Source organism: Megascapheus bottae, chromosome 20, assembly GCF_031878675.1.
Source record: "Megascapheus bottae isolate mThoBot1 chromosome 20, mThoBot2.hap1, whole genome shotgun sequence".
NCBI lineage: Eukaryota > Metazoa > Chordata > Mammalia > Rodentia > Geomyidae > Megascapheus > Megascapheus bottae.
In genome coordinates, this window is record NC_143528.1 from 487548 (window position 1) to 512675 (window position 25128).

General features: G+C 39.5%; 2 protein-coding genes across 5 annotated transcripts in view; one reads left to right on the plus strand and one right to left on the minus strand.

Moving 5' to 3' along the window:
• Positions 1-19285, minus strand: part of Hook3 (hook microtubule tethering protein 3) — a 109941-nt gene extending 90656 nt beyond the window's left edge. For 2 of the 3 annotated variants that reach the window (XM_090353842.1, XM_090353840.1), the window contains exons 1-2: positions 19044-19284; positions 9972-10057 (exon numbers count right to left, since the gene is read on the minus strand). In XM_090353842.1, the coding sequence (XP_090209968.1) occupies positions 9972-10057; positions 19044-19100 (143 nt within the window). In that variant the 5' untranslated portion in view covers positions 19101-19284. Of the gene's footprint in view, positions 1-9971; positions 10058-19043 lie in introns of all 3 variants that reach the window. The other variant, XM_090353841.1, reaches the window with a different exon arrangement.
• Positions 19286-19585: 300 nt separating this feature from the next.
• The window catches only part of Rnf170 (ring finger protein 170), a 30773-nt gene continuing 25230 nt past the window's right edge, over positions 19586-25128 (plus strand). The window contains exon 1 of one of the 2 annotated variants that reach the window (XM_090353844.1): positions 19586-19688. The gene's annotated coding sequence lies outside the window, so the exon portion shown is untranslated. Of the gene's footprint in view, positions 19689-23370; positions 23461-25128 lie in introns of those variants that run through there. The other variant, XM_090353843.1, reaches the window with a different exon arrangement.

The following is a 25128-nucleotide window of genomic DNA, read 5'->3' on the forward strand; positions in this document are numbered from 1 at the left end:
GAATCTATTAATGGAATCTATCAATTGGAAGTATTTAAATAAATTTTATGGAAAATGTCCAATGATTAAGCAATCTAATACAACCAGTCCTGAAAATGACTTCAATATTTCTTGAACATACACAAAATAAATAAATCTCTATCCACATAGCTAGAAAGATAAATAGAAAAACCAGAATAAGGGAAGATCTTTACTAGTTATTAATCACACAAGGACCTCATATCTAAAGTATACTTAAAGCTCAAAACACTAACCCCCCCAAAACCAAACCCTCAAAGAAAACAACAACCTGATTACTAAACGGGCTTAAATAAAGGCTTCAAAGAAGAAATAAGAATGGTAAATAGACACACGAGGAGATGTTCATCTCTGGCCATAAAAGAAATGAAAATTTAAAAAAATTGACATTCTATCTCACTCCAGTTAGAATGGCCATAATGAAGACAAGCAACAATTACAGATGCTGGAGGGGATATGGCTAAAGGGAACACCACTACACTGTTTATGGAAACTTGCTCAACCTCTCTGGAAAGCAGTATGGAGGTTTTTCAAAGGACTAAACACAGAACTTCCCTATGACCCAGCAATCCCACTCCTGGACATTTAGCCAACTGACCACAAACCAGGTCACATTAAAGCCACCAGCACAACCACGTTCACTGAAGTACTGTTTACCATAATCAGGATAGGGAATCAATCCCAATGCCCTCAGCAGACAAATGTATAAAGAATATGGCCAATAAACATAATGGAATTCTATGTTGCAGTAAGAAAGAATGACACTGGCCCATTTGTAAGGAAATGAAAAGATGAAAAAAATATATTAAGCAAATTAAGCAAGACCCAAACACACAAAAGTCACATAGTTTCCTTTATTGCTAAAACTTAGAATGTGCCTATAAATAGATCTACAAGTAAACCCAATGAATAGTAAAAGGACAAAAAATTACACTTGGATATGACAAATTAAACAGGAATCTAAGCACTCATATAGTGAGACTAAAGGAAGGTGTTCTTAGGAAAGGATCACAAGGGCTAAATAACTATGTGCATATGATCATATAAACAATGTTATCAAAATGAACTCTAAGAAACAGAAACAAGGGGTGTTTTATTTTACTTTTCGTGGGTCTTTGTTTTCCCCCTTTGTCACTGTTTTGGATTTCTGTATCTTTTGTCTTATATGTAGGCTTATTTGATTTGGAGAAGGGAAAGGAAAACACAGAAATTGTAGGACCAAGGGTAAATTAATTCAGCAGTGATACACACAAGACAATAAGCTGAAAATGAATTATACACAAGCTGGAGGGTAGTGGGCTGGAGGAAAAAAACTAGGAGAAAATGAGGGAGGAGGTGACACTGTTCAAAAAGAAATGTACTCAATACCTGACTTATGTTACTGTAACCCCTCTGTACATCATCTTTACAATAAAAATTTACAAAAAAAAAAAAGAAGGAAAGAAGATTACAGACTTCAACTGATAATGATGTGGCACTGTTGGTTCATTCATTGAAACAAATGTATCACTCTGGTGTGGGATCCTGATGTAGATGTACGAGGGTGGGGTAAATGTGGGAATTCACTGTATTTTCACTTAAAAATGACTTTTTGGCCAGGCACTAGTGACTTCACCTATATTCCTACCTACTCAGGAGGTTGACATCTGATGATCACAGTTTTAAATGAGACACTTATCTCCTATTAAGCAGCATAAAGGCAGAAGTGGAGGTTTGGCTTAAGTCACAGACCACCAATTTTGAGTGAAAAAGGCAAAGGCCAAACAGAGGCTCTAACTTCCCTTCCATCTCTCTGGTCCATTTTCTTTTCTTTTTTGCTTTTTCTATCAGTCTTGAACTCTGGGCCTGGGCACAGACCCTTAGCTCTTCAGCTCAAGGCTACTGCTCTACCACTTGAGCCACTGCACCACTTCCAGTTTTCTGGTGGTTAATTCAAGGTAAGAGTCTCACGGACTTTAGTGCTTGGTCTGGCTATGAACCTCAGATCTCAGCTTCCTGAGTAGCTAGGTAGGATTATAGATATGAGCCACTAGCACTCAGCTCTAGTCCATTTTCTAAGAAGCAACATTTTCCTTTTTTACTTACTACTTTCCCCTAGGTGATATTAAACATTCTAAGGCTTCAATTAAAAAGATAAACAAGTTGGTATCATTACTTCTCATATCTAGGTATGTGATTTTCTGATCTCCTGATCTGTATAGCCAACTGCAGTAGTGTACAGATTCAACATTCCCCATACTAACTCTTAACCTGTTCAACACTGCTCTACAATAGTCATCTAGAGCAGATTTTTCTTACTTCCTTCTGTGTGGCTAGGAGAAACTTAAAAGTCAACCTGACACTATCAAAATGTGCTAACTGCATGTGCCATTTTGAATCTATGGTCCATCTGTCTTCATCTCCTTCATCATATTCTAGCCCAAGGCACCATTTCCCTGAATTTCTGCAAATTTCTTTCCAATTGATTATCCCTCATCATTCCAGCATCTTCCAATTAATTTTACACTAGCACCTAATTTTTTTCAAAATTTAATGTGATTATACAATATGAAAGTCTCCTTTGAGGCATTTGTTGCACTTTTGTTTTCAAGGTTAATTAAATCTGTTAGAAACTCCATGATGGCTCTATGTGACCCATCCTTATATCATGAATGTTAGATTACAAAATAGCCATTCAGGGCATAAATGGTTCAAGTGGTTAGAGTACCCCTAAACTAGAAAGAGCCAAATGAGAGCAATAGGCCCTGAGTTCACATTCCAGTAAAGGCATAAGGAAAAACAAAGCAATGGGATATTGTTTTAACTCTAAAACCTTATATATCACTTTTATACTAACAATAATATTTAATAAGAAAACAACGTAAGATGAAGAATCACTGCATTAAACCAAAGAAACCATTCAAAAAATATAAAACTTGGGCTGGGAGTTTGGCCTAGTGGTAGAGTGCTTGCCTAGCATTTTTTGAAGACCCAGGTTCGATTACTCAGTACCACATGCATAGAAAAAAGCTGGAAGTGGTGCTGAGGCTTAAGTGGTAGAGCTCTAGCCTCGAGAAAACCAAAGGACAGTGCTTAGACCCTGAGTTCAAGCCCTGGGACTGCCCCCCCCCCACAAAAAATCAAACTAGCAAAGTAAACAAAATGCTGTTAAGGTCATAAATATTATAAAAATTGTGTTTGTGCATGTGTGTATGTGTAAATATAACATATTTTCTTTATTTCATATATAGCGGATTCTTTATCTTAGATGTTGTAAATGGAAATTTGTCTCTTCTATATATTGATGTCACTTCCTTGGATACATATACTCTACAATGGTATTGCTAGATCAAGTAAAACGTCTTTTTTTTCCCCCCCTTTTCTTTTATTGGTACTGTGGATTGAACCCAGGACTTTGTACTTGCTAGGCAAGTGCTTTGCCACTGAAACCTCACTTTTTAAAAAATATAATTTTATTGTTCTTATTAAGGTGTTATACAGAATAGTTATCCTTTCATACACCAGATAATGAGTAAATTTCTCTTTTGGACAATGTCACCCCGTCCTGTCCCTGGCCACAAGTTGCATAGTTCATTTCCCACATAATGTATACTATTCAGTATACATGAATGCATTTGTTCACCCTTTCTCCCTCTTTTTCTGCTTTCCGCTTTGTCCCCTACTAAAGCGACAAAAAAAAAAAAAAAAAAGCAAAAACACCACCAGCAACAATAAAAAAACTCAAAACTCCACATTTTCGTTTCCTGGAATTCAGTAAAAACCCTCACCTTTTAATTGTATCCATGCTATCTGCATTAATGACTAAACAAAGTTAATGAATTTGTGTTTACCTGAACAGTATACAGGATCATATCTTTACTGATACCTTTTTATAAGAGCCATTCTATGAAGTAGTATGTCATTGTAGTTTTTAAATTGTATATCTCTAATAATTAGTGACTGGGGCATTTTTATATGCATACTGGTCATTTGGAACATTTCTTTTGAGAAACATCTATTCTTCAAATGGAATTACTTTCTTGCTAGTGAACTGGGTTTATTATACATCCTGGATATTATGTCCTTATGGGAAGTATGCCTTGTAAATATTTTTTCCCATTCTATAACTTTTTTTTCCCACTGTGTATCTTTTGCTGTGTAGAAGCTTTGTTGCTTGATATAATTCCATTTTTCTAATTTTACTTTTTTGCTTTTTTTTGGAGGGGGATAAGATCCAAAATATTACCTAATGTCAAGTGATATCATTTTCTCTAATTTCTTCCAGTACTTGTTTCAGTTTTAAATCTTCAATCATTCCACTAAGAGTTGATTTGTGCATATGGTAGGAGATAATTGTCCAATTTCAGTACACTGGATGTAGATATCTAGTTTTCTTAGCACCCTTTACGGGACTTTTCTCTCTCCACTGTGTGATCTAGGTACATTTGTAGAAAATAAACTAACTGTAGGTATGTGGTAGGTACATGTCTGCACTCCTGATTCTGCTCCAATGGAATGGTATCAATTTTTCCACCAGTAACATGCTGCTTCAATTATTACAGCTTGAAATTAGGCAGTGTGATGGCGTCCAAGTACTCATGATTACTTTTGCTCTTCAGAAGTTTTTATGTGGTTCTCTGACATTTAGATATTTTTTCCTGTTTGTGAAAAATATCATTGGGCCTTTGTGAGATATAGCATTAAATCTGTAGATTGTTTTGGGACAATCTAAAAAGGCTATCCTAACTACCAATTCCTCCAATCGATGAATGCAATATGTTTTTTACTTATTGTTTAATTTCTTTCAGGTATATTTTTATAGTTTTAAGAGATACAAATATGTCACCCTTTGGCTACAGGAGGTTTTTTTTAGGGGATTTCATTTTTCTTTAATCTGTTTCTGTTTTGCTTGTATTTTTTTTTAATTTTGCTATTATGAATGAACTAGTCTCTTGATTTTTTTTTGGAAACTTATGTTACTGCATGAAAACAGTACTTATTTCTATGCTGATTTAGTGTTCTGCATCTTTCCTGAACTCATTCTTTAGTGCTGACAGTTCTTTATAAAGTCTTTAGGATTCCATATATAACACTAGATCATTAGTAAACAGCAACAATTTCACTTCATTTACTATTCAGATGCTTTTTGTTTGTTTTTCTTACCAATTATCTAACCAGGACTTCTGGTACTAGACAGAGCAAGATTAGTTATCTTTTACCTAATATACCTACATATTTTTCTGGTTTCTACAAGTAATTCAATTTTATTCATACTTTCTTAGGCCAAAAATTCATTTACTGACACATAACTGGAAGGCTCAGTTAGGCAACATATTTACATATATTTTATTATTCAGAAAATGCATATAGTCAACTTGTATTTGAAAAAGGAGCCAAAGATACAACAGTGGAAAAACAGCTTATTCAATTATTGGTGCTGGCAAAACCGGGCAGCCACATGCAGAAAACTAAAAATTGACCCTAGCCTTTCACCATGCACAAGCATTAACTCAAAATGGATCAAAGACCTCAATGTCAGACTGGAAACCTTGAAACTGTTACATGATAAGAGTAAGAGAGACACTGGAACTCACAGGCACAGGCAAAAACTTCCTGAACAGAATCTCAGGGTCACAACAGATTGGAGAGAGACTCGACAAATGGGACTACCTAAAAATAAAGTTTCTGCACAGATAAAAGCATAGCCACTAAAGAAGAAAGACAGCCAACTAACTGGGAAAAGGCAATTACCAATAATATATCAAATGCTTAATATCCAGTATCTACAGAGAACTCAAGAAACTAATCCCCCAAACCCAACAAACCAATCACTAAATGGGCAAGGGAACTAAAGAGAAACTTATCAAAAGAGGAGGTTAAAATGGCAGAAAAGCATATGAGAAAATGCTCATTATCCACGGTCATAAAAGAAATGCAAATAAAAATAACCCTAAGATACCACCTTACCCCAACAAGAATGGTCAAGGTTTTGAACTCAGACAATGACAGATGCTGGCGGGATTATGGAGAAAAAGGAACCCTACTGCACTGCTCGTGGGATTGTAAGCTAGTTCAGCCACTCTGGAAAGCAATGTGAAGGTTTCTTAAAGAACTGAAAATTGACCTTCCCTATGATCCTGCCATACCATTCCTGGGCATCTAATCTGAACATCATAACCCAGGATATTATAAGGGCACCTGCTCAGCTATGTTCATTTCTGCTCTATTCACAATAGCCAGATGGAAACAATCCAGATGCCCTACTGCAGATGAATGGATAAAGAAAATGTGGTATACACATACACACACACACATACACACACACACACACACACAGTGGAATTCTACATAGCCAACAGACAACATCAAATAATGGCATTTGCAGGGAAGTGGATGAATCTAGAGCGAATCACGTTGAGTGAGACAAGTCAAGACCAAAGGAACATAAAGCGCATAGTATCCTTAATATGTGGCTATTAGATCCAAACAGTACAAGAGCAAGGACTCAATACTTGCTTACTCAATGCTATGGACATGCTATTGGAAATATAAACACAACTACATAGACATAAAAATCTATGACTCTATAGACATGTTTTATTACATAGACTAATATGTATCTATGACATACAAACCCTCAGCCTAATTTTAATTATGTTCTAAAATCTAAGTGATTGTACAGAGATTCCCTTCTTGAATACTTGTTTGTTATAAATATGTCATTTGAAATATGATGTAAAAATCAATGCTAATAAATTCTTTAATAAAAAAATTTTAAAAAATAAAAGAAATGCAGTGAAGGGCTGGGGACACAGTTCAGTGGTAGAGCACTGACCTACCAAGTATGAGGCCCTGTTTCAATTCAATCCTCAGCATTAAAAAAAAATCAGAGAGTAAGAAAGAGAGGGAAAGAAAGGAGAAAAGATAAAGGAATAAAGAGTGAAATTCAGTAAAACTCTCTTGACTAATAGAAAATTAAAATATATATTAGAAACCCCTCCAAAGTGACCATAAAAAGTACCAATGACTATCAGGTTCTGATGGATCACATCTGTAATCCAAGCTACTCAGGTGAGATCTGAGGGCTAGTCCAAAGCTAGCCCAGGCAGAAAAGTTCCTGTGAGACTCTTACCTCCAATTAACCAGGAAAGTGGCACTTTGGCTCAAGTGGTACAGTGCTAACCTTGAGCACAAAGAGGCTCAGGGACAGTGCCCAGGCCTTGAGTTCAAGTCCCACAACCAGCCAAAAAGAAAAAAGTTGATGACTCCTGCTGCAATCCTAGTAACTCAGGGGGCTGAAATTTGAGGATTGCAGTTCAAAGTCAACTGGAACAGAAAAGTTCACAAGACAGACAGACAAACACACAAACACACTTATTTTTGTTGTTGTTGGTGGTGGTGGTCATAGGACTTTAACTCTTGGGCCTGGGTGCTGTCCCTGAGCTCTTCAGCTCAAGACTACTGCTCTACCACTTGAGCCACAGCACCACTTCTAGTTTTCTGGTAGTGCCCGGCCTGGATTTGAAGCATGATCCTCAGATCTCAGCCTCTTGAGTAGCTAGGATTACAGGTATGAGCTGCAGGAGAGACTCTTATCTTTCATTAATCAGAGAAAAAAATATTTAAAGCTGGAGATGGAATTGTGGCTCAGTGGTACAGCTCCAATCTTGAGCAAAAATCTAGAGGAAGAATGTCTAGCTCCCTGGCCCTGAGTTTAAGTCCCAGTTCTGGGATACAGAGATCCTCTTCTAAAACTCTAGTTGAAACTCAGGTTTCAGATCAAAGGAACTTCCATGTACAGTGGCTCAGATAAAAAAAAATTGACAAGACTCAATCACAACCAATGGCTGAGTACAGTGGAATGTTCCTATTACCCCAACTACAGAGAAGTCACAAATAGAAGGATAGTAGCCCAGGTTAGCCTGGACATAATAGCAAAAACCTAACTTAAAAATAGCTAAAGTGTGCCAGACACAGTGGCTCACGCCACTGTGTGAAGGCTGACATCTAAAGATCATGAGACTCTTATCTCCACTAGAAAACCAGAAGTGGTACTCTGGTAGTCTTGAGCTGAAGAGCTCAGGGACAGCTCTCAGGCCCAGAGTTCAAGCTCCATGACCCACAGAAATAAATAAATAAATAAGGTGGAAGTGGAGCTGTGAGCAAACTTGTGACTATAAGGGCAGGAAGCGTAGCCTAGTGGTAGAAGCACGAAGACCCGGGCTTGATTCCTGGATACCACATACATAGAAAAAGCCGGAAGTGGTGCTGTGGCTCAAGTAGTAGAGCCTTGAGAAAGCTCCAGGACAGTGCTTAGACCCTGAATTCAAGTCCTAGGACTGGCAAAAAATAATAATAATGGCCCTGGGAGTGTAGCCTAGTGGTAGAGTTCTCACCTAGCACACAGGAAGCCCTGGGTTTGATTCCTCGGTACCATATATACAGAAAAAGCTGGAAGTGGAGCTGTGTGGCTCAGGTGGCAGAGCACTAGCCTTGAGCAAAAAGTGTCCAAGGACAGTGCCCAGGCCCTGAAGTTCAAGCTCCAGGACTGGCAAAATAAATAAATAAATAAATAAATAAATAAATAAATAATAAGGTAAGCTGGGCACTGGTGGCTCATACCTATAATCCTAATTACTCAAGAGGTTCAGATCTAAAGATTCAAAGGCAGCTAGAGCAGGAAAGTTTGCCTCCAATTAACCACCAGAAAACTGGAAGTGGCACTGTGGCTCAAAGGGGTAGAGTGAGCAAAAAACCTAGGGACAGCATCTCAGGCTCTGAGTTCAAGCCCCACAACCCACAAAAAAAAAACCAGAAACAAAACCTAAGGGAAAAAAGGTATTTGCAACATGGCTGAAGTATGATAAGAGTACCTACTTTGCAAACATGAGCCCTGAGTCCAAGCCTCAATAACATACACACACACTACTATTATATGCCTAAGAAAGGGACATAAAGTAAAAACACGCTATATAGGCATAGAGGACAAGATTCTGTAAAATGGGCATTACAGCTGTTTCTCAGATCTATGTAACTAACTGTAAGGTATGCAATTCCATGATTACTTATAATCATGTTAATGAATCAAATGATTCAGTCAAAAGCTATGGTTTTTTCTACTTACTAGGACATGACAGGAAAACAAACAACAACCTCCCCAGGTCTATATGAAACCCACACATTTACTGTGTGTGTGTTTCCAGGGTTAGAAAGGGACATAAATGACCAACCAAATATTACTTATCTGACTATGCTACATAATTTGGAGAATAACACAAAAGGTTAAGAAGACAATAGGAGAATGGTTAATGTTATTTTATATGGGTAGTTACAGAAAGCCTCATAGTCAACACAATATTTAAGCAAAATTTCATAAGATTCTCAAATTGGCCTACAATGGCAACAATTATAAATTCAAGTATTTAACAATTACATTCATAATGAAACTTGTGACCAGATAATTTATAGCTAACAAGCACATAGTAAAATCACTATTGCTGCTTACAGTTCTTATTTTACTATATACAAGTTTCATGTAAATGATTTGTTATTCTTTTTATCTGAAATATCCTACAAATGTCCATGTATTAAAGGCTTGGTTACCAACTTGCTTTATTGCTTTTGGGAGATGATAGAACCTTCATGAAGTGGACCTTACTAAAATGCTTGTTTTGAAACTATATATTAGGAGCAACTCTTTCCTGTTTTAGTTCCCAGTTACCATGAAGTGAGTTATTCTTCCACCACATCGTCCTACCATGATGTGCTGACACAGGCCCAACAGAAATGAGACAGGTGATTACAAACTATAATCTCAAATCTGTGAAAGAAAACAAATCTTCCTTCTTATAAACAGATTGTCTCAAGTATTTTGTCACAGTGAGTCTATTTTGACAAAACTTGTATCTTCAATTTAATAACTATATATAATCTATCTATCTATCTATGTGTGTGTATGTGTTTTTTTTTCTTACATCTTTTGAAGAACCTGGGCCATCACAACCCCATTCGTTAAATCTTCCACAGTCTGGCATGGCGTATCCACATTAAATGTCTGGATCTAAAGGGGAAAAAAAATATTATTAATTAAATAAACATTTCTTAAGTTTTTAAGTATTATGATTATCTCAGCTTAGAGGTTGGAATGCATTTTGAAAGAGAAAACAGGAAGGTGTGCCAGTGTAGACCTGTAATCACAGTACTCAGGAGACTGAGGCAGGAAGACTGACTTCTAGGCCTACTTAGGCTACAGAGCTAAACCCAGTTTCAGAATCACCAGTATAACAATGAAATAAAATTAAATTAAAAAGGCAATGATTAGAAACATCTCCTCATAGGAAATTTCCTGTGGATTATAATTTATCTAACAAAACAATAAATAGTACACTGAATTTATCTACCAATGACAGACACAGAAATAAACAGGCCAAGATAATGTAGGTCAAAAAGGTTTCTGTAATTCAGAGCCTAAGTATCTTTATATAGATGTCTAGAGGCAGAAGTCATTATGCCAGAAGTCATTATTTACTATGATTAGGCTGGGTATTCAAATCCATTTTGATTTCAAATATATTCTGAATCTGCACAAACTTTATACTTGGTAACAGGATGTAACAAAGAAAAGATGACATCCAGTAGTCTAATAAATCATTGAAAACAGACATAGACCATCCCTACCTAGACCTTTCAGTTTAGTGAAACAGTATTATGAAAAACTGAAGGTCAAACACAAAGATCAGAGGTAAGAGTATGCACATACAATCTAGGAATGAAAAAGAAATCTAGTATGGAGGGTAGATTGTAGAAAGAGATAAAACAGAGAAAGCAATGGAAGGTAAGACATGGGTCAAAAAGAATTGTACTCATTACTCATTACCTGATTCATGTAACTAAGCCCTCTATCAACTCTACAATAACAATAAAAGATAAAAAGAAGAGCCGGGAGTTTGGCCTAGTGGTAGAGTGCTTGCCTAGCATGCATGAAGGCCCGGGTTCAATCCCTTGGTACCACATACATAGAAAAAAGCTGGAAGTGGTGCTGTGGCTCAAGTGGTAGAGCTCTAGCCTTGAGAAAACTCCAAGGACAGTGCTCAAGCCAGCCCTGAGTTCAAGCCCCATAACTGGCAAAAAAATAAAAAAGGAAAAAGGAAAAAAATAAAAAGAAATAAAAGCAGAGGGAGGCTAGGAGTTTGGCCTAGTGGTAAGAGTACTTGCCTAGCATGCATGAAGATCCAGGTTCAATTCCTCAGCACCCCACATACATAGAAAAAGCCAGAAGTGGTGGTGTGGCTCAAGTGGTAGAGTGCTCGCCTTGAGAAAGCCCAAGGACAGTGCTCAGGCCCTGAACTCAAGCCACAGGACTGGCAAAAAAAAAAAAAAAAAAAAAAGAAAAAAGAAAGAAAGCAGAGGGATTGGGAGGAGGTAGGGGGAGGAAAATGGGGACAAAAACATGAGAAGGACTATTAATGTGTGAGCAGTAATGCACTTACTACCTGGTGAATATAACTGTAACCCCTCTATACATAAAAAATTAAAAGAGAAATAAAATAGAATAAAAATTAAGAAGTATTATCACACAAAACTATTAGGATTTTCTCTTAAGAATTTTTGTTTTTTTTGGGTTGGTCATGGCGCTTGAACTCTGGTGCCTGGGCATTATCTCTGAGTTCTTCAGCTCAACTACCACTCTACCACTTGAGCCACAGCACCACTTTCAATTTTCTGGTGGCTAAGTTGAGATAAGAGTCTCGTGGACTTTCATGCCCAGGCTGGCTTTGAACTGTGATCCTCAGATCTCAGCCCTCCTGAGTAGCTAGGATTTCAGGCATAAGCCGTGCACAGAGTTCACACCTCTCCTAAGAATTTTAAGCATGAAAGTAAGACTACTAGACTTGCACCATATATAGATAACACTGACTGAAATATGAAGAAAGGATTACAGGAAGAGAGGCAGGATAATTTAGTTTAGCAAGTTTATGTCCTAACCTAGAAGAGGCTAAGTAGATAATGACAGATAAATATTGAAAATAACATTCAGAGCTAGGCACTGTAATCTCAGCTACTTAGGAGGCTTAGTTCTGAGGACTGAGGTTTAAAGCCAGCCTAGGCAAAAAAGTATAATCTAACCAGTAGAAACCCAGTGGAGATATTTTTCAAGTGGTAGAGCGTCAAGTGTGAGTGAAAAATCTTAGGAAGAGGCCCTAAGTTCAAGCCCCAGTACCAGCACTAAAACAAAATAATGTTCAAGTGAACATCTGTCTTTTATTTATCTTGAAGAAGCATGAAAACTGCTGGATTAAATCATGTATTGCCAAACTGCCTTTAAATAAACCCTATATTACAACAGTGGGCTAGTATTTAACCCTCTACCATACTAGTCATAGCTTCTTCATAGTCTTATGGGTAATGATGTTTATGAAGGCAGAGACGAAGAATATTATCTTCACAGAAGATCTTCACAGAAGGTAGGTTTTGCTTAAATATTTGGGACAGGCATTATGAGGTTCCAACCAAATACACATAAAGTTTTAGTAAAATATTAGTAAATACACTATACTTGCATCTCAGCTACTCAGGAAGCTAAGGTAAGACAATTACAAATTTGGAAGAAAACATCATCTGTACTGAATTGGAACTCCATACTATCTGCTGTTGCCTCTTCCCTGATAATATGTTAATAATGCTGGTAATATGTTAATAATGTAAAAAGAAATAAGCACTTTCCATATGAGAGTTGCTAAATTAATTGCTAATTTAAAATATGCCTTTCATGTAAGTTTCTAAAGGAAAAAGTGAAACAGCATGAAGGCTAGATCTCATTTATCTCTATCACAATACTCTAGACTGAAGGGCTCACAGAATAAGGTCAAGGTGAATAATATAACGATTTAATTCTAATCCCTAGTTTTCTAATTTGGAATACATTTCATCTCTATTCAGAATTTTAAGTTATTATTATGTATTTGTACAAAAGGGTTACAATACCATAAGTAATGCTTCGAGTATAGTACTTCTTGGTCAATGTTACCTGTTTCTTTGTTCTTCCCCATTATCTCATCTCTCCAAAGTTGGAAAAATCTATCTTACGGAGGGAGGGGTATAAATGAGTAAGAAAATAAGTGCACATAAGGTATTCCAAAAGTCTTAGGTTGCCAAGCCAGGTTATGAAAAGTGAGTAATCTGGAAAGTATTCACTTTGAAAATACACAGTTCTTTCTTTCTTTCTTTTTTTTGCTAGTCCTGGGCTTGGACTCCAGGGCCTGAGCACTATCCTTGGGTTCTTTTTTTTTTTTCCCCTCTCAAGGCTAGAGCTCTACCACTTGAGCCTCAGCACCATTTCTGGCTTGTGGTACGAAGGAATTGAACCTGGATCTTCGTGCATGCTAGGCAAGCACTCTACCACTAGGCCAAACTCCCAGCCATGAAAATACACATTTCTTTATGTACAGAATCAGTCTAGTGTGTGTAGAGTCTTGGAAATCGATTTTAATAAGTTCATCACTAATTCTTATGTAGTTGAGCACTTAACAGTAGCTGAGCACTGGTTTCAGATTTGAAACCTTTGGATCTAAATTAGAACAAATACAAATGATCCAACACTATGCCCCCCACTCACTCTATTGAGGAAAGAAAATTCAAATGGTCACATGTTCTTTCATGTGCATATGTTAAGCCTAAATCAAATATGTAAACAGAAATGTACATGTGTGTCTGTATATATGATTAAAGCACAATATTTGCAGATGTGAGCTACCATTGTAAAAAAAAAACCTCTTTACACAATTAACATGGTTTAATAAAAACACTAGGAAGCTGAAACATATCTGGACTAGTGTGTGTGCACTAGTAGGAAGAGCTTGGACAAATGGAGAGGGGTGAATATAGTCACAACAATCTATGTCAATGTGTGAAAATAGAACCAGGGAAGTCTGATGCTGGTTTGAGAAGGGGGAGGAGGAAGACTGATGGACAGGGTAACTCTGATCAAGAAGTATTGTATACATAAATGGAAATCTTGAAATGAAACACTCTTGCACAACTAATTGTTAGAGTAATGGATGATGATGATGTTTGTTTTGGTGGTACTCAGGTTTGAACTCAGGGTGTTGTAATTGCTAGGCAGGTGCTCAACTACTTTTTGCTTTATTTTTCCAATAGGATCTCCAGTTAATGCCTAGAGCTGACCTCAAACCACAATTCTCCCAAGGAAGTATTACAGGGATGGGCCAGCATGCTCAGCATAGAATTGTTCCCTAGACATCACATCACCTGGGAACTTGTTAGCAATACAAAACTCAAGTCCAACCCCAGACCTACACAATCAGAAACTTTGGGCCTGGAGTCCAGCAAAGAACCTTTTAGCAAAATCTCCAGGTGATGATACAATGTATGAGAACCATAATCTTAATGTTAAATATGAAGTATAGTCAAAAAAAACAAAGGTTTGACAAGAAACAAAATCTAGCTTTGACAGGCTAAGACTGAAAATTTTACTATGAATCTCCACAATCTTCTATTTTGTTTTGTATACTTTAAACTTTTGTACATTAGAGACTACCTCTTCTATAAGGGGGATCAAATTTGTTGGTTAAAATGCAGTGAGAGAGAATGGAATGGGAAAGGTGTCTGAATAATTATGCCCTTCCTAATCCTGCACATTCATACACAGATGGATAGATAAATATATAGATATATCTCTATATTTAGATGAGATGAGTCTCACATTCTTTAGAGCCTGGGCTGGCTTTGAATTGTGATCCTCAGATCTCAGCCTCCTGAGTAGCTAGGATTACAGGCATAAGCCACCACACCTGGCTTCATATATATTTTTAAGCTCCTAAATATGAAAAAAATGCAATGTTGCCAGGCGCTGGTGGCTCACACCTATAATTCTAGCTACTCAGGAGGCTGAGATCTGAGGATAGAGGTTCAAAGCCAGCCCAGGCACAAAAGTCCATGAGACTCTTATCTCCAATTAACCACCAGAAAACTGGAAGTGGTATTGTGGCTCACAGTGGTAGAGCATTAGACATGAGCTGAAGAGCTCAGGGACAGCACCCAGGCCCAGAGTTCAAGCCCTATGACCAAACAAACAAACAAAAAAGAGTGATATATTACAGTTACAGTCCTAAAAGTTTGTTAAGGCTATAATAAATAAATAAATAGGGAATGAATGAGTGCCTGGGAGAGTGTAGCACTTTCTTGATATTCATTTGAGTTCAAGAAAATGGGCTTGACACATGAAATAGGTAGGTGAGCTATTATTTTTCCAATAGATAGACTTAGAGGAGAGAAATGGTGGAAAATTTTAAGAATATTCTCATGAACTTGCTTACTGCATATTAAGCAATAGAGCCAAAAGTGTTTTTTTATTGGTGGAGGATACTTTGTCTTTTCATAAGTACTCCTCTTCCGACAAAAACTTTTAAGTGTTTCTTGTGCTAATACAATGGCAATGTAGTCAGCATTTGGGGCAAGGAGATTTAGTTCCCCAGAACTGAATTGTGCTTAGTTAACTAAAAGTCCTCCCATCTCCAGTAGGAAAATTTCTAAAATGTACTATATACATCTCTAGTAGGAAAATTTCTAAAATGTACTATATACATCTCTCCCTTTATTTGATACTTGGGACCAGTAGTATAATCTTTCATAACTAAACATGGAGATTCTAGAGATAAATACAGGGCTTTTCAGTTCAAATACTGAATCACCACACTGAACTTTCAGTTCTTGCTTGGGTTTTCTTTATTTCTGACAGCTGCCTCTATTGATGCATCATTTTCTAACCTAATGTGGTAAACATACACACATACACACACCACACACACGCACGCACGTAAGAATCTGACTAGAAATTTACTTAAAATATAAGAGACCCAACTGTGAGTGTGGCCTAGCATGCACCAAGCCCTAGGTCTGATTCCTCGGTACCGCACACAAAGAAAAAGCCTGAAGTGGTGCTGTGGCTCAAGTGGGAGAGTGCTACCCTTGAGCAAAATAGGCTCAGGGACAGGGTCCAGGCTCTGAGCTCAAACCCAGTACTGTGGCGGGGCATTTGGGCTAGTTGCTTGCCTAGCATGCATGAAGACCTGGGTTTGATTTCTCGGTACTACATACATTGAAAAAGCCAAAAGTGGTGCTATGGCTCAAGTGGTAGAGCTCTAGCCTTGAGAAAACCCAAGGCCCTGAGTTCAAGCCCCCAAAACAAAAAGAAACCCAGGACTGGCTATATATATATTTAAATATATATATATATATACATATATATATGAGACCCACTCCCATTAAGCACTTAATATGAGTAAACTCAATTTTCCATTGAACAATTCTGATAAACAATATTTTAAAATCTTACTTTTGTACATCTTTGTGTGGATGATGGCTTCCACATCAATGAATCTTCTCCATAAAATTTCCTTGATGAGGTCTTAATGACATTTTAAAAGCCTACATAATGTAGCAGTTATTCACACCTGTAAATGCTAACTGCTCAGGAGGATGAGAGCCAGAGGATCAAGGTTCATGATCAATCCAGGCAGAAAAGTCCTCAAGACTTCATCTGAATAAAAGAACAACAAAACAAACAAAAAACAGCAAAAGGGATGGGAAATTGGCTTAGTGGTAGAGTGGCTTACCTAGTAAGCATGAAGCCCTGGTTTTGATTCCTCAGTACCACATTAACAGAAAAAGACAGAAATGGTGGCATGGCTTAAGTGGTAGAGTGCTAGCCTTGAGAAGAATCTCAGGAATGGTGTGCCCAGGCTCTGAGTTCAAGCTCCAGGATTGGAAAAAACAAAACAAAACAACAACAACAACAACAAAAAACCAGCAAAAAGCTGGAGATTGGCTCTAGTACTAGAAATCCAGTAGAGTAAGCAAGCAGAACAAGGCCTTGAGTTCAACAACTCACTGGAATTAAAAACAAAACAAAACAAAACCACACACACACACAAAAAAACCCTATAATGCCATATTCCCTGACCTTTCTCTTTCTCTGAGGATTACCTGTTTTCCTGAACTGCATTTGTTTGTATACTTCTCTTAAGTTGTCTTGTTCCTGTTAGAAGTCATTCAAAGCTCTTTTGTATTTCAAAAACACTCAAATATCCACCAAACATTTCTATTTCCAAGACTTTTCATTCAGGATGTCAAAAATGCAGGGTCATTTTATTTGGTCAGTTTTTTTCCACTTTGTTTTCTTGTTTCTTTTTCTAGCATTCAAGAAGACTATTTGTACAGCCCCAATAACCAACTCTGAAGATCCTCAGACTTCTGTTTACAATGGCTGCCAAGTCTACTTTTTCCACAGATCAAAGACTACTATAGTAATTATTTTTATTTCTTCCCTACTCTGTCAAATCTTGGCCACATTAAAACAGTAAGAAAAAAAAAGCCTGTATCTCCACACTTGAAATTAGAATTTAGTAATATTAGAGTTGTATGCTATTTAAACAAGAACAGTCTTATAAACTCAATAGAGCAAGCTGTACTATTACACATATTGTTTCAGTCGTCATAATTCGATTCATGATGTACATAGGTATTTAAAAATCTCCATATAAGTTGTGTACAGGGGGCTCACATCTATAATCTTAGTTACTCAGAAGGCTGAGAACTGAGGCTCATTATTGGGAAAGCCATCTGGAGCAGGAAACTCTGAGACTCTCCAGTTAAGTATGCCTTCCCCCCCCCCCCCAATACTAAAAACAAAAAAACAAAGCCAGAAGTAGAGCTGTGGATCAAGTGGAAGAACACTAGCCCTAAGCAACAGAGGTCACGGACAGCACCCAAGCTGAATTCAAGCCCCCACAACTCACACAAAAAGAAAACAAAAAAGAAAACTTCTATTTTTATTACATGTAAGGTGATGTTTCTCTAACCTTTCCAGCCAATGTCCCCTGTCAGGAGAGAAGAAATATGAACCTGTGACCCAAAGCACCTCTAACCACGAGTTATGACAACTGAATTTTACCTTTAAAATTCATAAGAGGCCAAAAGGTCAAGTAGCTCAGGAGTAAAGCCCTTCTTTAGCATTTGAGTTCATCTCTAGCATCTCCCCAGTAGTAAGCAAATAAAATTAATATGTTATTGTCACTCCTTAAACATATTTTGTTTCTAGAAAGGACATTTAACATTTTTTTTTTCAGCAATACGTCAAACCAATTCGCTAATGCTTCTTAAAGGAGCACTTGGTTTACACCACAGCTCTCCATGCTTCTATACCTCCCCTGTATAGAGATGAGTTTACTGTCAAGCTCTCGAAGGGACTGCTAGAAGCAAGACAGTTGACATTAGAATCCAATATTTACTTGAACATTCGAGAACCTTAATAACCGCAAAATAATTTCAAATTAGAACACCACGATGATGTCCCAAAAGGTCACTGAATCTTTTACTAATTCTCCTAATACCTTCCAGCTCAAAGTATTTTTTAATCTGTGATACCTTCTCCATCTCCACCTCGCTTCCGTTCTAATAAACGAAGTGCACAGCACATCTTAAATATTCTGCCACAGGACAGGCACTTCTTCGCATGTATTTTGCCTCCCTAGCTTTCAAAGTGCTCTTTTCTTCTCCAGGAGCAGGGGAGCTTAGCCCTCCAGGGATTGCGCTCTCTGGATCGTGGACGTTACAACAAAGGCGAGGAGCGTCGTAACCCGGGGTCCCGAGTGCCTCTACCGGCGGCGCCCGGACGAGGGACAAGCGACGCTGTGAGGTCGCTGGAAGCTCTCGGGAGCCAAGCGCCAGCGCCTCACAGGCTGCCAACAACAGTCCTAATTACAGTGTCGCCAATACCCCATCATTAGCCTCCGCCAGTCAGGGGTCCACTCGGGGAGCAACCCTCACCGCAAGCTCTGAACCAGTCTGGGTCCCTCCCGGCCGCCCTCCGCTGGTCCCGGTCCGGCCCCGGGCGTGGACGCGGCCCGCACGGGCGTCCGCGGCACCGACAGTCCCGGATGTGACGGCACCGCCGCCCCGGGGTGGGGTGTCCCGGAAAAGCGGCCTGGGAGGGGGTTCATCCCACCAAGCAGCCGGCCACCACGTACCCAAGTGAGCAGGCTCTCGCACAGCTCCACCCGCTCCACCGACTCCACGCTGAACATCTTCCTCTCGGTGGCTCTGCAGCGTCTCTTCGTCCAGCCAGAAACCGCGCACTCGGCCTGAGGGCGAGTCCGCAGGTCCGGCAGCCGCCGACCAGCTTCTAGACCACTGTCTCACAGGCCCGACCGCCACCGCCTCTGGCCCCGGCGCTGGCAGTAGCTCTCGCCCCGTCGCCCCGCACCCTTCCTCGCACTCGGGCCCGCGCGTCCCGTCCCAGCCCAGCTCGCCGCCTCGCGCCCCGCCCCAGCCGCCCACGCCCTCCTGCGCGTTCGGAAATCGGCTCTAGCCACCGCCGCGCCACTGCGCACGCTCGCGCTCGGCGAGCCTGGTCCGCCGCGCGCGCCCCCGATGCCGGCGCGCTGCGTGTCTCCACACGCACGCGCCCTGCCTGGCGGCGGCGGCGACGGAGCTTCCTTACGCATCCTCACGTTCTTACGGAAGCTCCGCAGTGCGCGTGCGCCGGATTCCGCACTCCAAATTAAAAAAGAGACAGCTTGTACTTGCTCGGGAGGGGGTGGCAAGGAGGTCCCCGGAAATAATCTCTGTTCTGTCACCAGGAACTGGCGAGGTAGTTCCTCCGCGGTGGAGAGGTACGCGCCCCTCTACCTGGTCGCCAGCGCGTGGCAGGCCACGCCCCCGCGTCGGGCCCTCAGCTGGTAGGGACCGCGGGGTCCCGCGTGGGCGGGACGGCAGGAGGCGGCGCGGGGCTGTGGGCCCGCGGGTCCTCGTCTCTGCCTTGATCCCGCCCTCTGCCTGCCTACCAAAATCCGGCGCTATGCCCACGGTCTCTCCGTACCCATCCTGAGCCGCCGGCGAGGGGGAAGGGGTCTGGGTGGTGGGCATCCCGGCCCTGCGGAGGAGAGTCCTCCCTTCCTCCTTGGGTTGCTGGAGCCTGGACTCCGAGAAAACTTGACTCGAAATGGGAGCGGGTGGGTGCCGGCTCACCAGGGCGTGAAGGGCCGCTACAGTCTTAGGGCCTGTTTCTTCAAGTGTCGGGAGTTGGCTTCTTGGATGTGCATCGGTGGCCAGTTTTCACCTTCATAGAGACACAGATACGTGTACGTTTTCTGATACGTTCCAAAATGGTATGGGATATGAAGAAAAGTTTGTAGGGCATACATGCTTAAGGAATAATTAATAAAACACCCAGATGACAAAAGTTTTGCTAGCTCCCAGAAGATGCGTGCGGATACCCTTCTTGGTATGACTCTTGCCTTGGGCGCTTTCTTGTTTTCTTTGCCACCTATATAAGCTTGAAGTATAGTTTTCCTTTACCTGATTTTGAGCTTCTATGAATGGGATCATGCTGTGTTATTCTGTGGTTTTCCCCCATTATTTTCTAGTATTCCATTTGTGAATATAGCATTACACCCCATCTGCTGATGTGTGCTTGTGTCAGTTTAAAGGTACAGAACAATGTTATAAACAGTATTGCAAACTTGCATTGGAGTCTTAGCAGAACTGTGGACCAGTGCAGTGGAGTATGTGTAACTATCAGATAGTGCCAGGTTGGATTTGAAGTGCTGCAAAGTTAACGTCCTGGGATACTTTATTTTTTTCAGTTCCTGAAGTCCCCCTTTTGCCTTTTCTACTAAGAGGTTTTCTTTCCCTTTTGTGTGTCTTGGTGGGGCAGGGTTTTGGGGGATTGAATATAGATAGGGTCTGTGTGCTCTTTCTTAAGCTTTTTCACTCAAGACTGGTGCTCTACCACTTGAGTCACATTTCTGACTTTTGGGTGGTTAATTGAAGGTTAATCTTACGTGTTTTCTTGCCTGGCTGTTTGAAACATAATCCTCAGATTTCAGCCTCCTGATTAGCTAGGGTTACAGATGTGAGCCCAGAGCCCAACACAAAAGTAACTCTTCTTAAAGCTCTATAGTTCAGAGGTAGAGGAGGACTTGTTTAACAAAGGTGTTGGGTGTTATCCCTAACACTGGGGTGGGGAAGAAAGGAAGGTTTCTTATTGAGCACTTAGAACTGTCAAGACAGCATGAAACTTTTAATGATGACTCATGGAGAACTAGTTGACAGCTTATACATAATTTATCTTTTTGTGAATGTAAAAATAACTTACTAGAAGTCTTCTCAGTGGTTTTCCTTGAAAGAATCTTTCTTAAACCAAAGAAAGAAACCCTTTAGCAACTGTGATTATGACTATTATACCTTTGTTTTCCTCTGTTGGTGCCTCTAGGTCTTGGTCAAACCACAGTTCCAGCATTACATACTAAGTTGATTCTGTAGAATCCCTATAACTTTTAGTGAGTGACTCTCTCTTGTTTAGGAAGTAAACAGTCAATATGCTATATTGACTTCAGCCAGACTGGTATGTACCACTTGCTGGTGTATACCAGTTGTCTTTGGTTGTGGAGGCCACAGGTCTAGACGTTGATGGAGGACTGTGGAGTAGTAGGTATTGTTTCTCCAGCTGTTTAGGTTTTCAAGGCTTTGATAAAAGTCACAATGCCTCCTTTTCTAAACTTGACTGTGAATCTACAATATGTATGTGTGTGTGTATGTGTGTGTGTGAGAGAGACTGAACTAGGACCCGTCTGGGTGCTATCCCTTAGCTTTTTCTTTTTTTTCTTTTTATCCCTTAGCTTTTTCACACAAGGCTAGAGCTCACTATTTGAGCCACAGCTCCACGTTCAGCTTTTTGGTGGTTAATTGAAGATAAGCGTCTCATGGGCTTTCCTGCCAGAGCTCATTTTGAACTGGGGTCTTTCTTCAAATCTCAGCCTCCTAGGTAGTTAGGTAGGATTACAGGTATGAGCCACTAGTGCCCATCTTATTCTTAAGATTTATTTTTCTTTCTTTCTTTCTTTTCTTTTCTTTTTTTGTTTTGTTTTGTGTTCAGTTGTGCGGCTTGAACTCAGTGCCTAGACCCTGTCCCTGAGCTCTTTTGCTCAAGGCTAGCATTCTACCACTTTGAACTACAGCTCGACTTCTGGTTTTTGAGTGGTTAATTGGAGATAAGTCTCATGGGCACTTTTCTACCCATGCTGGCTTTGAACTGTGATCCTCAGATCTCAGCTTCCTGAGTAGCTAGGATTACAGACATAAGCCACCAGTGCCCTGCTTAAGATTTATTTCATAGTACAAATTAGCCTCCTTGAATAAAATTAAAAAATTTTTGGATGGAATTGCAGAAGCCATATAGTCAAGTTTCTAAATGAGGTTTGGAGAAAGAGAGAGAGAGAGAGAGAGAGAGAGAGAGAGAGAGAGAGAGAGAGAGAGAGAGAGAGAGAGAGAGAGAGCGCGCGCACATGCATGTGTGTCCTCTCCCTTTCTCTGAAAACTTAAGGAACAGCCTCCAGAGAGGAGAGCTGAACTTACCTTGGCTGTCTCCTTACATCTTGTTTCTAAGCTGAAGACTGGTGTATCCCATTCAGGAGAAGATGGTGATGTCCTTTATGACAGTGTTTCCAAAGTCATCCTGTCTTCTCAGGAAACATGTACTTAAAGCTTTGATTAAAGAGAGTTTGAGATTAAATTGCACAGCTATTGCAGTACTCATAAGGCATGGCCAAGTTTTAAATAGTTCTGCTGATTCCTTGATAGTAGTTAATAATAGTAATTAAAATATTAGAGTTTCTTTTTATTCACAGCCTGTAGGATGTGTCAACAATATGGTTAAATATTTTACTTTCATGATATTCTAAGTTCCATAAAGATTTTGCTCAAAAAATAGCAACCTGAATTGTGCATTGTATATAGGAGGAAGCTGACACTCAGACTTTACAGAAGCAGACTGCTTCAAGTTACTCCTTGGCAAGATTTAGCCAGCTAAGCAGTAGCAAAGCCAGTTCCTCTTCAGGTTTTTACACCAAGATCAGTTGTGTTTTGTTTTTGTAATCTGAGCTGGGTGCTCGTGGCTTATGCCTATAATCTAGGATATAATGTACTAAGGAGGCTGAGAGCTGAAGATCGCAGTTTGAAGCCAGTTCAGGAAGGAAGTCCTGTGAGTCTCTGATCTCCAGTTAACCACCAAAAAACTGGAAGTAGAGCTATAACTCATAATGGTAGAGTGCTCACCTTGAGTGAAAAAGCTGAGGGACAGTGCATAGGCCATATCTAAGTTAAAGCCTCCCCCCCCAAAAAAACACTGCATTTTCAAATATAAGATCCTCTGAAATAAATTATTATGTTCTTTCCATTCAATAACAGCATTTAGTGTTCCTCCTACAACATACAAGGTCTTACATACTGCTCAAGGAAATAAGATGTAGCTTCTGATTGAAAAGGAATCATAACTAGTAAGAAAGCTTAGCAATTGACATCTCCTGCAGTCCACTGAAGACTAAGAATGGATAAGTAGTGGTTAAAAAGAGTCTTTTAGAGCTAATCTGCATCTCAACTGAGCAGGTAAATACTGGCTTTAAAAAAAATAAATGTTCAAGTAGTACATAATTGAGAACTTAAATTACAAAACTATATCTTACAGGTGGTTATGATCTGACTCTCTAGTCCTACACCCTCCCAACCTCTTTTTTTTATTGTAATGTATAGAGGAGTTACAGTTATATTTGCCGGATAGTAGGTGCATTAGTTCTCATACAATGATACCCCTTCTTCTACCCAACCTTTTTAAACTTTGGTCTTTGTCTTGCTTACCTTCGTTCTGTTCTGAAAACTCTAAATCAGGGAAATGTAGGGATGAAAGGAACTGAAAATATGAAGCCCAGCTTATACATTTTGCAGAAAATGAGAGGTCCTGAGAGATGGTAAAGTTACAAGTGTGGTAACAGAACTGAAACTAAACTGGTTTTCAATGTTTGAGCATCAGCAGTTGAGAACCTGTTATTATCAGGCAAAAATTAGTAACACTGTTTTATTCTAGAGAAACACTGATTATGAAAAGCAGAAATTAGAGCACTAGTGTCAGACTAATTTTGGAATTCCTTTTCAAAGATATAGCTGGTACATGCCTATAATCCCAGTGCTTGGGAGACTGAGGCTAGATGACAATGAATTCAACACCAGCCTGAAATAGGAAGACAAACAAAGGTTGAGGTGTTTATGTCCTTTCCCTAAGTAGGAAATACCATTCTTTTTGTTGTTGTTGTTTATCCCTTGTAGTCTCAAATCCAACCATCCTTCTTCAGATTGAGATGCCTCATAGTACTTCATTTTCTAGCTCATAATTCCCAGTTCTCTTTTTACTCAAAAAAAAATTTTTTAAAGCATGATGGTAGAATACCACCAAGGCCTTCAACAAGGAGGTAAAACAGCCTATAGTAAGTCTTAAATTTAGTTGAGATTATCAAATTACAGGAACATGTAGCTGACTTCTTTGTTCTTTTCAGCAACATTGGAAATCTCTTCTGCAAATAATATTGTGGCCATACAATACCTAAGAGCATCCTGAATCTATGTGATCTTGAAAGTATACAGGAAGCAGTATCTTGAGAGTATAACTGCATAAATATGGACATAATTTTGGCGGGGGGGAGGTTGTTTGACTTGAACTCTGGTCCTGGGCGTTATCCCTGAGCCCTTCAACTCAAGGCTACCACCATACCTCTTGAGCCATAGTGCCACTTCCGGTTTTCTGGTGATTAATTGGAGGTAAGAATCTCATGGACTTTTTATTGCCCAGGCTGGCTTTGAACTGTGATCCTCAGAACTCAGCCTCCTAAGTAGCTAGGATTATAGGCGTGAGCCACCATGCCCAGCTCTGGCACATTTTTTTTTAAAGTACTTTATAGTGAAGTGCCTAAATGTATATAGCATAGTAGAAACTATGAGTAATAATAATTACAATGACTGCCAATGCACTTAACTTTCTTTTTCTTTTATTTTCCTCTTTTAAATTTGTTTTACATTGTTTTTTTCCTTTTATTTTTTATTATCGAGGTAATGTATAGAGGGGTTACAGTTTCATTTGCCAGATAGTAGATGCATTACTTCTCACACATTGATACCCCATTGATACCCCTTCTCATGTTTTGTCCCCTTTTTCCTCTCCCCTCCTTCCAATCATTTTGTTTCCCCCTTCCCTTTCCTATTTCAAATAAACATATATACAATATA